The 15595-nt window shown below is 47.6% G+C and overlaps 1 protein-coding gene across 13 annotated transcripts in view; it reads right to left on the reverse strand.

Moving 5' to 3' along the window:
• The window catches only part of Asx (transcriptional regulator additional sex combs), a 40899-nt gene extending 25400 nt beyond the window's left edge, over positions 1–15499 (reverse strand). Inside the window, exons 1-7 of one of the 13 annotated variants that reach the window (XM_077691260.1) lie at positions 15299–15499; positions 14702–14784; positions 14148–14253; positions 10792–10900; positions 10685–10699; positions 5485–5618; positions 4504–4594 (exon numbers count right to left, since the gene is read on the reverse strand). In XM_077691260.1, coding sequence (XP_077547386.1) covers positions 4504–4594; positions 5485–5618; positions 10685–10699; positions 10792–10900; positions 14148–14253; positions 14702–14784; positions 15299–15373 — 613 coding nt within the window. In that variant the 5' untranslated portion in view covers positions 15374–15499. Of the gene's footprint in view, positions 1–4503; positions 4595–5484; positions 5619–10684; positions 10700–10791; positions 10901–10990; positions 11060–14147; positions 14257–14701; positions 14785–14891; positions 15264–15298 lie in introns of those variants that run through there. The other 12 variants (XM_077691259.1, XM_077691264.1, XM_077691263.1 and 9 more) reach the window with 12 other exon arrangements.
• Between the last annotated feature and the right edge of the window lie 96 nt (positions 15500–15595).

Consider the following 15595-nt stretch of genomic DNA (forward strand, 5'->3'; position numbering starts at 1 on the left):
GCTTTGGAAACGCAGCCTTAGACAAGGGCATTGGGAAGGCGAAGCTCTCGTCACAATACTTTTCCAAAAGCAAAAAACGCGCCCACATGGTCAGACTAGTAATTGCGTGCAAGCCACGTGACTAGAGAAATGTTATGTTCTTGACGAGTTTCTATAATATATGTATACAGAGGTGCTTCTGAATGCTGTGATTTATTGCTTTGCAGATGCACTCAAAGGTGCGTTCGCCAGCAAGCGGCGCACCTACCGCATTGAAAGAAAGAAAATTCAGTATGTTCAGAGCGGCCAAAGCCTCAAAGAAGAAGTGTACACGGGGAAGTGGAGATTTTTCGGAAGTCTGCGCTTTCTGGATGCGGTCATTGTGCCAGCTGACCGATCGGTCAGCGAAACCTTTGAAGAGACGCCAGATCTTGATCAGGTAACCACGAATTTTAAATAGCACAATACAACTCGTCCCTCCTAATATTTTTACCCACCAGAATACCTTACTTGCCTTTTTCTTTTTTGCTTATGCCTGGCTTCCATGCTACTTTTGCAGCAAGGACTGCTACTCGTATTTCCTAAAACTGAATTTTATGGCAATTGCTAATATGAAGCTCCTTATGTGTCAACCAACACCTCAACACGTACTCTCGTTTTCGAAAGTGTTCCAAATATGTGTAAACATGCATTCGAATGTTTATTTTCTTTTTGCCAAATAAAGGTAGGCATGAGAGGTAATGACTAAAAGACGTTTACTTTTGTGCTACCTGCTGCCTTCTTTTTCATTCCTTATTTCGCGCGTTTGCACTGTAGTCAGGGGAACCCCATTCGGAAGAGTGCCCCAAGGCGCTGGTGCTATCCGAGGACGAGAACTCTGGCCAGTCAAGTCCAGCGACAACATCGAGTACTCCAAGTACGAATTCCAACACAGCCATAGACTCCAGGCCAAGTGTGAAGCAACCAAGGCGCTCAAAAAACTTCTCCGCCGTCAAAAGAGTGGGCCGAGAGGCAGGGTGTTCTGGAAAAAAATAGCCGACACCATGCAAACAGACCGGCAGCCAAATGGTGCTCCGGAGCAGTTCGGTCAGCTTTTGGCTTCGTACATTAGGCAACTGCCAGAACCCAGCTGGGTGCCCTTCCAGATGAAGTGTCTGCTGTATACAAAAGGTTTTACGATGCTGCCAATACAAACTAAAATGAAAACATAAGCAATAAACTTTCTTTGTTGTTTCTTTATTGATTTCTGGTGTTTTCATTCAATACGTGTTCACAGTAGCAAGCAGTGGACGGAACAAAAGAAATCACAGTGCTCAGACAGCCAGGAAGAAATGCCTCCGCTCTCAAATGCAGAGCAGGAAGAATAAACTTGGGCTATGACAGCCAGTTCAGATAGTTGCGAGGAAAGCTTGCTTTTGGCTTTGGTCGCGGCGCATTCGGCGGCCGGGAATTTCCACATGCGCGCTCTCTCGCTGCAACGACACTGCACCCCTTCCATTAAAAAATGCACACATTTTTTCTCGTATGGCAGCCCCATACGCATTCGTGCATCCATGCCGTGGACAAAAGCCAAACAGGGTAGATTCTTGTACCACGTCCTTGTTTCCTTCCCGAGCACGCACCACACCTTGGCAGCGGAATTGTGCAGCACACATGCAGCATCCATGATGGCTTTTGCTCTATCTGGTTCGGCATTGATCATGTTCAGCAGACACCTGAACCGGCTGGACGATATGCCGCAGGCATTTTCAACAACACGGCGAGCTCTGGATAACCTGTAAGAAAAAAAAAAAACAGATAACACAATTATGAACTTAAAAAAACTTCAGCGAACGCTATAAAGTACGCTTTATTGTATTGCTCAAAGAGTTAGGTCGGGTTCAGACTGTTGTAGTATCTTTAAATAATGACGCCATTTGACGTCTCAACCAACTCAAGTCCGTGAAAAGCCTTTTTTTTTTGAGTCCATAGCGAATGATATGGCTGTTACGTCGGTAGTCTCAAGATAGCGTTAAGGCCGAACCACATGGAGCGTTTTTTCACGCGATTCGCGCGCGTCGGCGTTGCGCGTGTTTTTTCGATACCTGTGTCGACGATTCCACGCCCGCGGCAGCATCTGCCTTGGCTAGACTTTGATGTGCGTCACGCGTGGCAGTGGGAGGACCCTGGCCACTTACGCCAATGGGGAAGTGCGCGCCTCATGGCGGTGGTTTCGAAGTGCTCGAGACAGCCGGCTGGCTCCACCGGGGATGTTTAGACTTACCACCCCAGCAGATATTGAATGGGCACTTTCACTAGCAGCATGGATGATGTTTTATAGTACCGGTTTCACACACATTATAAGCTCCTTTACCACACAAGCAACTTCGTTTGTGCCTTGAGCGGCATTTTAGAGAGCACTTAGAAGCACTCGCTCGAACTCCTGACACCACTTCGCTGCCGAAGCCGCCGTCATGTTGCCGCCGCCGGCCGCGGCGTGCGCAGCGTGCAGGTGGTTACGCGGCAGCATCAGCGCGCCTGTGGCGTGCGCGGCGCGTTTTCACAAGCAGAAAACGCTCCATGCGGTTCACTCTTTAGAGTGGAATTTCGCTCTGCTTTAAATTTTTGTTGCTGTGCCATTAAAATCAATCTCAAAACGAATTCTATATAATTATATCGATATGCAAATCACTAACACGTCTAGGGCCACCTTTTTAAACTTCCTCAAATAAAATGGGATAATAAGCCACTCTCAATTATGCATTAATAGGCATTTGTGCTGACAAATTTTACCTGTAGTTGAACACTCTCTTGTCCCCCATGAGGCTTGTCCTGCTGAAAGGCTTTATCTTGTTCCCGCCGATTGGGAAGGCATCGTCGGCGACAAACACTGGTGGCAACAATATGTCCAGGGTGCTAGCAACTTTCGCCTCCTTGGGGAGGCCGGCTTTCTTGTTGAGAAACGCCTCTTGGAGTGACGTCGTCTGCCAAACACCAGCATCTTCTTGTGACCCTGGCACTCCAACATGTGTAAATGAATTTGTAGTTCTCGTCCACCAAGGCCAAGACAATTACGCCAAATGACTTTGTAATTTATGTACACTGATCCTGATTTCGTCAGTTTTTTTATTGCTACTTGTTTTCCTTCCAGTGCTCGAACCCAGTTGGGAAAATTCAAACTTCGTTCAAACTCCCTTCATAATTTGGATCCATCTTTCATGCGTCTTCGGCATCTTCAGGTGCTCATCTTTGAGTTCAAGATAAATCTCCCTGCAAGCTTCGTGAATAATGGCATTGACAGTGGAGTGGCCAAGCCTGAACTGCCTGCTTAGAGAGTAGCGATCCTCCCCTGTAATGGAAAAAAAAAAAAGGTATAAGAAAAGAGCGACAGATCGTCAATAAGCCCACCCTGCCACCGTATGACAACAGCCTGGAGAGGCAAATCGCGCGTCCTAGTTATCCCCCCACCCTCCCTATTACGTAAACTGTCACAGGCCATAACAAGACGTGCTTAACATTGCGGCACAGCTGCAAGGCCTAACTACAAGTTCAACGTGGTGTACACATGAAGGAGAAATAAAAAAGTGTAGTACTTACCAGGGGCAAGGTAACGCAGCGTCACTTGCAAACCTTGGATGAATTGACCTCCGCATAACCGTGTTCTGCTGAGCTATTCTGGGACCAACTCGACAAAGGAGCTGCTCGAACTGGTCATGGCTGACTCGGAGCAGACGGTGGTACTCATCAGGATCACTGACGAGGACTTTAAACAACTGGTTATGAATTCCCAGGTGTTTCCTGCCCATATGGTCCTTCACCCAACAACTCTGTTCGGTAGCACGCGGCTCCTCCTCGTCCAACTCCAAAAGCAATACAGCCACCGCAGCCAAATGACGCTTTCGATCCACCTCCATCGTGCAGGTGCTGCTGTCAGGAAAACAAGAAGCCAGAAGTGTGCCTTGGCGTTTGGGGGCGCTATGGGCGAACGAGAGCAAAGGGAAAAAAAAAAAAAAAAAAAAAAAAAAAAAAAAGCCAGTCCGGCAGGGTGCCTTGCCGAGAATCCCCTCGCTTCCTCCGCACTCTCGTCTGCTAGTCACTCTGCGAAGCTCCACACGTGTGGATGCGCCGCCAAGCCGGACAATCCGGTCATGTGCTGTTGGCGTCACATATCCGTCTGCCTCCGCGTGCCTCTTCCTCCGTCGTGTGAATCCCGCTTTCGGAGCACGCATGCCCACCACCCCATCCATGTGACCATGGTCATGTCGGCACAACTCTAGCACAACCTTGGGCCCACAGTCACTGTGGCAGGTAGCCAGCTAAGGGACATGGCAACACCATGCTGTTCCATTCCCTCACTAAAATGGGGTTACAAAAAACCGCGGCAAATTATTGAAAAATTTCCCCTCACAGTAACCAAACACCACCTGCCTGAACTGTGAAAACGTTCCTGTGCTGTGCGCACATACCAGCCCCAACACAACTGCCCCCACCCCAAAGAAAGGAGAAGCAGGCAAACCCAGCCCGGACCACGGGGGGTGCACTCACCATGCACAGCTGCCGACAGGTGCCTGCGCTCGGACAGGTCGTCTGTGTAGCAGACCGTGCGCCTGTGCTGCCGGACAGAGTGCCGCAACGGCTGCAAGCACAGGGAGAACCATTTGCAAGGCCTTAGGTAGTGCACAGGCTATGCACCCCATCCAAGCAGGGCAGCACCGCATTTCGAAGATTTGCATGTTTTGGGCGACCACGAAATGCATCGGTTCGGGCTGTGCACAAGATGCCCACGCTGCGCCCTCAGCAGCGACAGGAGACCTCGGTGCAAACAAGCTGTGCCCCTGCCTAACAACAGGAAGTGTGACCAGATAGCTCTCCACTTTCCCTACGCAAGACTGCACTGATGCCACTGACCACAGACAGAAGTATGGCTGACCAGCAGGCCTGTGGTGGGCGATTAGAGGGAAATGAAGTAGGCCATCAGACCCACGGAAAACAAAGGTACATGCTGGGCCACCAACCCAGCATGGACTGACGTTTATTCTCCTATGCTGCCACTGTTGCGAGGCGTGGCACAGCTGCAGCTGAACACACAAACTATATCAGCACCATGTGAAGGTGCTGACTTGAGCTGTTACTACTGTAACACTATCCTCTTACAGCGGTCGCAGACGACAGCATAGGGGCAAACACACTTTTACAGTGGTATCCTTATAATTCTAACTCGCTCAATTCAAACTGCTGTCTGCACTGCAATAGACAAGACTCCCAAAATTCACTCTCACTTACAACAACGTACTCTCCCCTTGGGGTTGAAGTCACAAGGTGCACTGTGCCACTTCAGCTATCATATGCACATTGGCTGTGTACACTGTTCCCACTTCTGGTGCACAGGCCAGGGGGAACCAGTGGCTGATTTGCAGTGCTACTGCCACCTTCAACACAGCCCTGCACATGGGTGCGTCAGTCTGCCCACTGAGAGCCAGTGGAGCAGCCTGCAGCAGAAGGCCCCTTCCCCCCGTGGGCACTCACCTCTCGGTCCACCTGGACAGGACAGATGCCATTCACCACCGGCTGCGCGGGGGCTGTGCTCTCACCATTGGCCACAATGTCCATGCTCGGGCCCTTGCTGATGCGCAAGCCCGTGGGCAGCTTCACGTACAGAACTGCCGCAAGAGGACACAGAGAGAGAGGCATTAGGCTCTCTTACTTAGACTCGCACCCCAACAAGCAGCCTCCTCCTGGAATCGATTGCAAGGCCAATCAAGAAAAAGCTTGTGCACAAGCAGCACCTGGACATAGCAAACGGGCCCTTAGCGAAGATCTGTTCCGATGTAGCGTAGATGGCTGACCACACGGGGTGCCATTCAGTGGGCGCAGGCAACCTCTCAAGCGCTGCAGCCTTCAGCACAATATTTGGACAGCAGCCATGCCAGTGAACTGCTCTGGCCAGTGCCTGGCCAATTATCAATCACACAGCACTTGGCTGGCCACACAAACTAACCTGTTGCAACATTTCCAAGTCCTTCCTACATCCTTGCAGATCCTTTTCTTTTTGCTCCCACGATAGCCAACAGGGAGCCAGTGTCAGAACTTGAAAGCTAGCCAAAAGAATACTGAACTAGCTCAGCAGAAAAGAACCAGAAGCAGAAAAAGAAATGAGTTGTGCTTAACATTTCATACGTAGTTATTGATGGTATTCCCTGAAAAGTTCAATGGACGATTTCTTCGCTTGGCAACACTGAAAACCGCCATGACCATGCCCACTGAGCCTGCGCATGCACTTTGCAGGAAAAAAAAAAAAACACCAGCAAGCATCGTCTGCCGCATTTCAACCCGATTCTGGCAGTGGCGTCAACAGACATATTAGTCACACTCACATTATGTGGTGGCACTCTACTTGCCCTCGAACACTTCGCATCACCAGAGAATGAAACCGTGGCTGCGAACGAAAGCGACACAGTGCAGAAGAGGCCGACGCTGCACTTGCCTGCGACCACGGATGTCACCACAAATGCGGTCTAAAGCGTGGTTGAACACAAAAACTAAAAATAGGGATGGACGCATATTCAGTGTTGTCGAATATTCGAATTGTTTTCTTTTTGTTATTCGCTTTGACCTGAATGCAGGTACTCCTCAATATTTTCAAATTATTTGGCGCTCCCAAAGAGGCAGCCAAATGCCAAGCTTTCCAGTCAGGCCTTCCGAGGTATCACACCAGGCTTCTTGCAAGACCCCGTCAACATGGACATTCCAATCATTGCCAAGTTGTTGCCTTGCCTAGAGGTTCGACGAGCCCTCGGCCGCCATCACACTTTCCATTTAAGGGGGCTCACTGGTCTTAAACAAAAAAAGTTTATGTTTGCAGTTATGATGATGAAAATTGGGGGGCAGATGTAGTTTCTCATTCTGATTGTAGATATAAAATTTGTTTTTGAGTAAAATGATTATATTCAGATTTATTTGGATTTTTATATTCAATTTTTTGACAGCCTTTGTAAAAAAACTGCTGGAGGGATGCAGCTAAACAGGGAAACAGTGAACTGTGCACAAATCAAAGAGTGCAATGAGACTAACATTATCGTTCTATCTGGTCTGTAGCAGAAGTTACGACCATTTGAAGTTTGGGCCTGGAAGGCAAAACCGGTTTTTCTGGGTGCCACCTTTCAAGCTCAATCTTCAAATGGTCGTAACTTCTGCTACAGACCAGATAGAACGATAATGTTAGTCTTATTGCACTCTTTGATTTGTGCACAGTTCACTGGTTCCCTGTTTAGCTGCATCCCTCCAGCAGTTTTTTTACAAAGGCTGTCAAAAAATTGAATATAAAAATCCAAATAAATCTGAATATAATCATTTTACTCAAAAACAAATTTTATATCTACAATCAGAATGAGAAACTACATCTGCCCCCCAATTTTCATCATCATAACTGCAAACATAAACTTTTTTTGTTTAAGACCAGTGAGCCCCCTTAAAGGCAGCACTGGAACGACACCGCTGCCGACATAGCGGCACCAAGCCGGCGCACTTGTACGGCCAACTCGATGCGTAATTAGCGGAACATTGTCCAAATGGCGGCCTGTAATTTGTGGTTCAGTTGGCTACAGCCGCGGATACTAGCAACTACAATGCTCTTTAGCAGAGCTCGTAGCTGGCGAGTATGCAATGGCTGGTCAAACTCTGCGTTCCAATGTCACTCGCACTTTGCGAGTCTGATCTAGACAACTTGAGTGCAAAAGAGTTGAAATTAATGGCTGCAGATGTGAAAGGCAGTGATGTTCCGTACTAGGAAGAAAATTACCCATTTCTAGGTTTGGAAATTTGCTATTTTGTAGCATTTTCCCCCGCAAGTTTCTCAGGAATTCCCTGCAAATTTCCCTGCATTCTCGTTTTGTAGCTGACACATCTTTTGGGTTCTGGCTCGGCTTTAGGTGTTAGCAAGCAGCACCTATGTCTACTTTAAGTACCCTTTCAGACACAGATACCACTCAGAGAACCAGAGTTTTAGCGGGAACTGAATTTCACTACATGTGCCACTCAGCAACATTTCAATATCATTTCATGTTTTGTACCAAGCAGCATGCTTACTTACTATGCTGGAGCTTTTAGTTAATACTGGCCTTATGAACAAGAACCAGACACTTCGGGGTAATTAAGGTCATTTTCACTCAGCGTCGAACTGCAGGGCCATCTCTCGCTGACAGCATACAGACTAAAGTGTTCGCGAATTACTTTTTTGCATATTGCACAGGAATACATGCCAACAGGCTTCGGCCCTTCAGCCGGTGCCGCTTCAGGAACTACTAAACCGTTCTCATAGAGTACTCTTCCCTCTATGCTGCCTCCTGTTTTATGAATGGGATTGGAAGTGGTCTGGGATGCTTGTGGCTTGCGCGAGCATAACTGTGGATATTTGAACATAAATCCGATAAAGTGTATTAAAAAAAAACTAAGTAATGATGCGAGGTCCAGTTTGCTAACATTATTTTCCCTTTTTACAATAAGACTCATAAAATTCCCTGTATCTATTAAAGATTCCCATTTCTCTTTTGGCCAGAATTACAGCTGAAAATCCCCCAAAAAGGTAAACTTCCCCGCAACTGGAGAGAGTATTGCAGTCCCTGGACCAAGCAATGACTGAGCTGTGTGTAGACCGCTACCCAACACTTTCCCAAGTATTACCTCTTGTCCACTGCACAGAAGTGCTTTTGTGTAAGTGCATCTCTAAAAGTGATGAAACAGCATCGTTTTTTGCAAGGAGCTTTCTGCGCAGCCTCGCAACATGGTTCCATGACCTATATGGCACTTGTTCCAGCGAAGTCCATGCTAGTTGACCCTCGATACAAAGATGTTTGTAGCATTGTTTGTAGCTGGTGCCAGCCCCAGAAGATTGTGCCCACACATTGCTTGTCCAATCGTGGAGTAACCTCCGGCTGACACTCTGTGGGGTGTTTTTTTCTTCCCAAGTTCTAACGTAGGGCAGCAGATTGCACACGACCCTGTTGTTCAACAAGTGACAACACTTGGGTGCCCCTCTGTTCCCAGACTAAAAACCCCCCGGGGTGGTGAAGGCTTTACCCAGCGCTGGCCAAGGTGGCATGAAAGCGCTTCTCAATTCCTGCCACCCAGACGAGGACTGACAGGCTGTTCGGACAGCAGGAAATGTTGTCAGCAGCCGAGGGGAGCTGCTTCTCCCGGAGCATGTGGAGCAACGTATTTCTTCACGAAAACTTGTGAATACAGTAAAGGCAAGCTGTGCATGTGATTTCTGAATAAATACTCAACTGGTAATGGATCCACTAAATGTTGTGCCTACGTGAGTTCTAATTCTTAGTCTGATGATTTGCTCATTTTTCTTCTTAATTTGTGTCATGTGCACTATTCAAACTATTCGATTCGAAATTATTGGACCAAATCACTGTTCGCTATGAATTCGCTTCGAGCCTCAAATCGACTATTTGCCCATCCCTACCAAAGAATGGTTTTGAAGATGTGCTTCAGGCATACGCCGGTTTAGGTACAATGGTAGCGTAGCAGGCAGTGCATGCGAGGCCATCTCCCAAGCTGTGTCATGCTCGCACTGCCCAGAAGGCACAAGAGCTGGCGAATCGCAAGCGACCTTTGAACAAATCACTCAAGTTTGGCTTCCGCGTGGCAAAATTTTCAGCAACAATATTTCTGTTGCCGTCCTTGAACATGTGACAGACCTTGAGTGGCAATCGGCTATCCCTTCCGTACACACGTGACTCGGCCCATTACGACACTGCCATGCAGTTGCGTGCATACACAGGCTCCGAAGTTTCTACCGTTCTACATAGCCACGCGACAATTTCAACCATATCTGGAAATAAGTAGATTGTATGGTTGCTGCATATAACAGTATTTGGCACCGGGGTATAACTTCATGTTCGGTGGGGCTTAGTTTGTGGAACACCGAACAGCTCGCTGTAGTGATCTGCTGTGCTCTTTCAGGCACAACAATGGACAAGTGCGGCCGCCTCGTGGAGCCCGACGTAACCAGTGCAGCATCGCCTTAGCAGCGTAGACGCTTGGGCAAAGCATGGCAGCGCACACACATGGTTGCCCGCATGTGAGCCACGCTAGAGAATACGACCCATAACCTACGTGGCAAAGAATCGCAATTGTAGGTGCAATTGCAGCTAGTGTTAAACAATGCAAATATTTTGGCTTGGAAAGTGCGCTAACAAAATGTGCTGACATTCTCGCAAAAAATGCAAATATTTTGGCTTGGAAAGTGCGCTAACAAAATGTGCTGACATTCTCGCACAATCCAGCAATGCATAAAAACCAAAGCCACAGACAGCTAAGAAGCCCACCATCCTAACTGCATGCTGCCCCTACATTTGCAAAGGGTTTATGAAATGAAAAAAAAAAAAAAAACTGACAACTGAGGAAAAAGAATTTGAATTCCATACTCAGCCTAACATTTTCTAACTGCTACAAGCACAGACCTTCTATCTCACAAATGTGATTATAATACTGTCAAAAAAAACTTTGCATTCACACCAGCTAATGCTTTCATGCAGTTATAACTACCGCTTTTGGGGGGGGGGGAAAAGCCACACATTAGGAATCTTGCCAATACTGGATGCCTTGCATGAGCAAGAAGTCCACATGGCTAGTGTTTCCACCGATCATAAAACTCGGCTAAAGCTAGCCCGCCCCTTGAGCCCCTCGATGGGTACCCAAAGCATCAGACTACACTTACCATTCCTTTCTACTCCTGAAAACAAAAAAGTGCACGTTAGAACGCACTACGATCTGCAATTACAAGCTGCTTCTTCAAAGGGAGACCAAACACACACACACACACACCTTTGGCTTTCTTGCGGTCGCGCACGAAGTTGACCACGTTGGCTTCCTCAGTCTCTGGCCCGGAGTCCTCATCCACTTCCAAGCTGACCGCGCTCTCCGGAATGTCGCTCTGTCAACACACAACAAACGCAGGGTCATGAAGCCCAACTGCAGGGGACAGCATTGGCACCGCACGGCAAAAAGATCAATGAAATGGTACCTCAGCTAAGAAATGATCCCAAAGCATTATGCGGAGACAATGGCAATGGTGCTGGTGTTAGGACGCAACCTGGAAAGGGGCGGCGGTAAACGCTGGTGGCGTGAGCACTGCATAAACGAGAACTACACACAAGAGCACTGGTTGTTAAGAATGTTCTTCCAAGCCTCATCAATCTCAACGTGACTTGCCCACGCAAAGGGCCAGTGAACAGCACGACTGCACAAAATCCCTATCACCACTCGCCATTGGCCACTCTTCCACCAAAAACATGAGAGAGCACACTTGCTCTATGCACAGATAACAAAGCAGAAAACAATCCGTTTTCAATTATGAACAGCAATTACATCTTGCAACAACCCAAGAACAAATTCTGAGAGCAGCTCAGCACTTCTTACCGAGTTGTGAACGCAAAAGCATTAATATCCAATTGAATGCCACTACACCACACACCATTTTGCACCACTAACCTGCACCATTAGAGACAGGGTAGAAGTGGTTGCAATGAAACTCGATAGAGGCGCAAGTTGAAAGCCGTATAAGCCTATGAAACTGTAGAAGGCTACCAACTGCTCTCCCCAATGATGAAACTCTCTGTTGCAAACATCTAGCACAGCCTGCTGACTTTATGTGGCAGGCTTACTTACTGCAAAGAAACTCATCCGCAGTGTCCCTTAAGGAAGATACACTGCCCCACCAAGCAATAAATGCCCAACTGGAACAGGACAAAGGTGACACTGACTCAGGATCACGCCTGACCATCTTTCAGTAAATAAATTGTGAAAACATCCATCAATTCACACTTCACCTCGTTTGTGCCACTGTGATACAAAAGCACGGCCTTTCCCGACGCCACATTTGGCCCATTAGTTATCCCATCACTAACATTTGCAGCCTGCTGTTGTAAGCACACCCACTGTAGTAAGGTTAGCTGCAGACGAGAAAACTGCACTGTTCCAAATAAGAATGCCTCACAAACACAAGACATCTGTAGGGCCATAATTACATTTTGATTTAAAGGCGGCCATCCTAAATCAATCAACACAGCCTTTACAAAAAAAAAAACAAGCATTTTAAAATGCCACCCTTTCCAGTTAATTATCCCCATAACCGGCTACAGATTTACAAATATGAACCCATTGAAAAACAAAAATGGATTGGTCTAATTTAGTAAAGTAGCCCACCAAGAAAACATGTAGCACTTTCAGGAGTAGCGTTTATGAAATAACCTGGCAACAGGCACAAATGCGAAAGCATTGCCTTCACTGCAGGCTATTTCCCTCGACTTGCACCACGCAGCACACTGAAATCACAGTGCAAACGTTATGCAGGGTGAATGCCCGTGGTGCAACACATCACGGATTGCCTGCTAACTAAGTCTGCTATTGACACAGGGGGGTTTCTTACAAGCTTATTTTACAGAGGCAATATTTCCCAAAACCGCTTGGTATGTGCTTCCTCTGTAGTCACTAGTCTCCATACCACGCTACCGCCTCTCTCGCTTCCAGTTTCTCATGGGCGGACATTGTGAAAGAAATGATGTAAGCAGCTCATCTTCGATGTGCCATTTCTCCATTATTCAGGAAATAGAAAAAGAAATAGTGAGCCCCCAGAGGAGACAGTAGTCAGGAAGGGCGGTGCGAAAGTTTCGGGGGCATTTCAACCCGACGTTGGTCCTATTTTTCGCTAATATGCTGTGAATGTCCTCCACATGACTGTTTTGTGTACAATTGATCTCCCAAGGGGTTAAAAAAATCATCTGATACATACATATCAACTTGGCATCCAAAACCAATACTACTTTCCTCAGGTATTTGAAAGGTCAGAGCATCAAAAGAAGCAGTAGCATGTCAAAAGCTTTCTAGTCTTAAGTTATGGTGCACTGTTAAGAATGGATAACCTAGGCTGTAAATGCACGCTCAGAAGGAAAGGAGAAAAAATGGGGGTGGAAGGGGGTTACTGCAAGCAGCTATGAGTCACACTCTTCAGGTTTTCCTTTCACTTCTGCTTCCTAACAGCTACAAACTCTGTCTCAAATGTGCACTCTTCGGGACTGAGATCTACGTATCCCTTTGGCTCGGCCAGCTATTTGTGCACAGGCACCCAGGATCTGCTGCTCTGTGCCAAACCCATCATGTCTGCTGTAGCGAAAGGAACATACTGCATTCCTGTCTGTCCTTTTTTGATCCACTTCCATGTGCTTTAAATTGCATTGCATAAAGCAAAGCATGTTCTATATCTACCTACTGCGAATTCAGCCTCTGATTTGGAGGTGCAACATCACTTAATGCCACAGAGCATCCTTGTGCAAATGTACAAACAACAAAATATTTTGGAACTAAAAAAACTCCTACCAATTCTTGACAGGTGGCGTAAATGAAAGACTTGAAATGATGCATTAACCCTTTGTGGTCCAAAACTCTTGCAATATTTATTTTTTTGTCTTGCATGTGTCAACAGAGGTGCTGTCTCCACCCCCGTAGTGGTATTCGTCACTCGCTTCGGTCGAATCACTGTTACCACTATCTGATGGAGGCACGTAATTCTCTTCCTCACACCACAGTCATCATCGCTTTCACTAAATGACCCTCTGCAAAACACGTGCGGTGAGAAAGCGGCCATGCCTCTCAGCGAACAGCGTGCAAACGAGAACGCTCTGGGATCCAGAAGGCCAGAAAAGAAGAAAACTTCAACAAACAAATTCCCTTATCCTCAAGAGATGGCACGCCATGTATACAACGAATGCGCGCGCTAGCCCTCAAGAGATGGCGCATCATGTATACAAAGAATGTGCATGCATCACAGTGAGAAAAACAGAGAAATTTAACCCCAAACACCCTTTAGGGGCGGTGCCCAACAGCAGACCACTACGGCAGCGTTGCAGACCACAAAGGGTGAAAATGCAAAGAATCCCAACCAGAAGACTGTGCGACTTCCACAAGGGCATACGGTGCCAGCTCCGCAATCACAAAGCAATTAGGTGAATCCCTGTGTAATGCGAGCTAATTGTGAGTGTCATTCTGAATTGCACCCTGTCAATAATTACCCATGCCTTGCTGAAATAGCATCAGCAAATGAGCAGCTTCCGATCGCCCATCCCTGTGCACTTGCAATCGTGCGAGGCCAGCCCAGGGGCACCACTGCAACATGCGGGACCCACCTTGAGACCAAAGACACTGGTTGCTCCGAACACCCGATAGAAGATCGCCTCTGGACCCCTCGAGTGAGCATGCAGCATTGCATTCAGGCAGGCCAGCGACGCGGGGCTGCTGAATTGAGAACACAGCACTGTCACCACCCGAAAACTCAACCGTGCAGGGAGATTTTTGTTTTTTTTACCGACCGCGGATGGACTTAAATTTAAATGGTCGTGTGGGCGCCTTCACGAGTATTTACCCAAACCTCACAACGTCAGAACCCTGGCAGTTTTAAAATGTTATGCACAAACTTTCAAAGAAACCTGTTTACGCACTAGCCCACAGTGAGACACCGCTTGTTTTTTGACAAACTACGTGAATAAACTTAACGTGAAAAGTGTTTTGTATGTCCGGACGGCGCAACGACATTACACATTTTAGTGCGCGAGCGGTACACCGCACGCGCCGACGACGAAATCTTTTACGGACACTTTCTTTCGTGTTTCTCCGCCGGCATTCCTGCACTCGTAACAACAGGCAGCGTGGGACGCCAACGATAAGCGTGCCAGCAACTCACCTTGCGTCCTTTAGCCCGCGAGTGCAGATTTCAGAGAAGATCTCCTTGTGAGACATTGGTGTCTGCGGATGTAGCTCCAACACCTATGCAGTTGCAGAAACAAGCAAAGACTTCGGCCTCAAACACTGTACGCGATCACTACCTGCCTGCTTACTACTCCATGCTTTGCGGCGTGTCAAAAGCTACCCACCACAAATCCGTCCGTGCACCGCTCGCGTGTCACCATCCGTCAGGACAAGTTTAAACAAAGAGCGCAAATCGCCCATACAGAGCGTCCATAACTGACAGCTAAAGCAAGCCATGCACCAACGATGCACCCGGAACACATCTCAGCTGTCGTGCAATTTTGCGGAAGCCCCAAACTGGCTTTATAAGGTTATCAGCCTCTGTAGCCGTCCGGACATTCACAACCGATCCACGGTATGGCATGAACACTCTTGACTGTCGCTTTTGCAGTGGGTGCCGATAAGCATGCTAAAGAGAGCAGAGCTTAGCAACAAAGCCACGTTGAAAACGGTTGGCGTAGGCCGCTCGACGAGCGGCTAACGAGCCCTGACAACTTCGGCAGCAACCTAGGCCTAACGTGAAATCACTTACAATTCGTGCCGCTTCGGTCCATGCCCGTATTTTTTTCTTCTTTACTGGTCTTTCTCTCACAGACTCTTGCTGCATAGTTATCCAGGGTTATGACCAACGCGCGAGGAACGGACGCGTCTCCTCGGCACGGCTTGATTAGTGCGATAACGTAAACATCGCCATGTTCAGAGGTGGACAACAATGTCACGTGACATCCGCTTTGCAGAAACCCCCCTCCCACCCTTCCGCTGCCCACTCGCAGGCTGCATCTTTTTGATACTTCATAAAACGAAAACTAACTGGATAAAACAAAGCGTC

This window comes from Haemaphysalis longicornis, unplaced genomic scaffold (genome assembly GCF_048455015.1).
Source record: "Haemaphysalis longicornis isolate Haplotype H1 unplaced genomic scaffold, Haemaphysalis longicornis Haplotype H1 scaffold_10, whole genome shotgun sequence".
Taxonomy (NCBI): Eukaryota; Metazoa; Arthropoda; class Arachnida; order Ixodida; family Ixodidae; genus Haemaphysalis; species Haemaphysalis longicornis.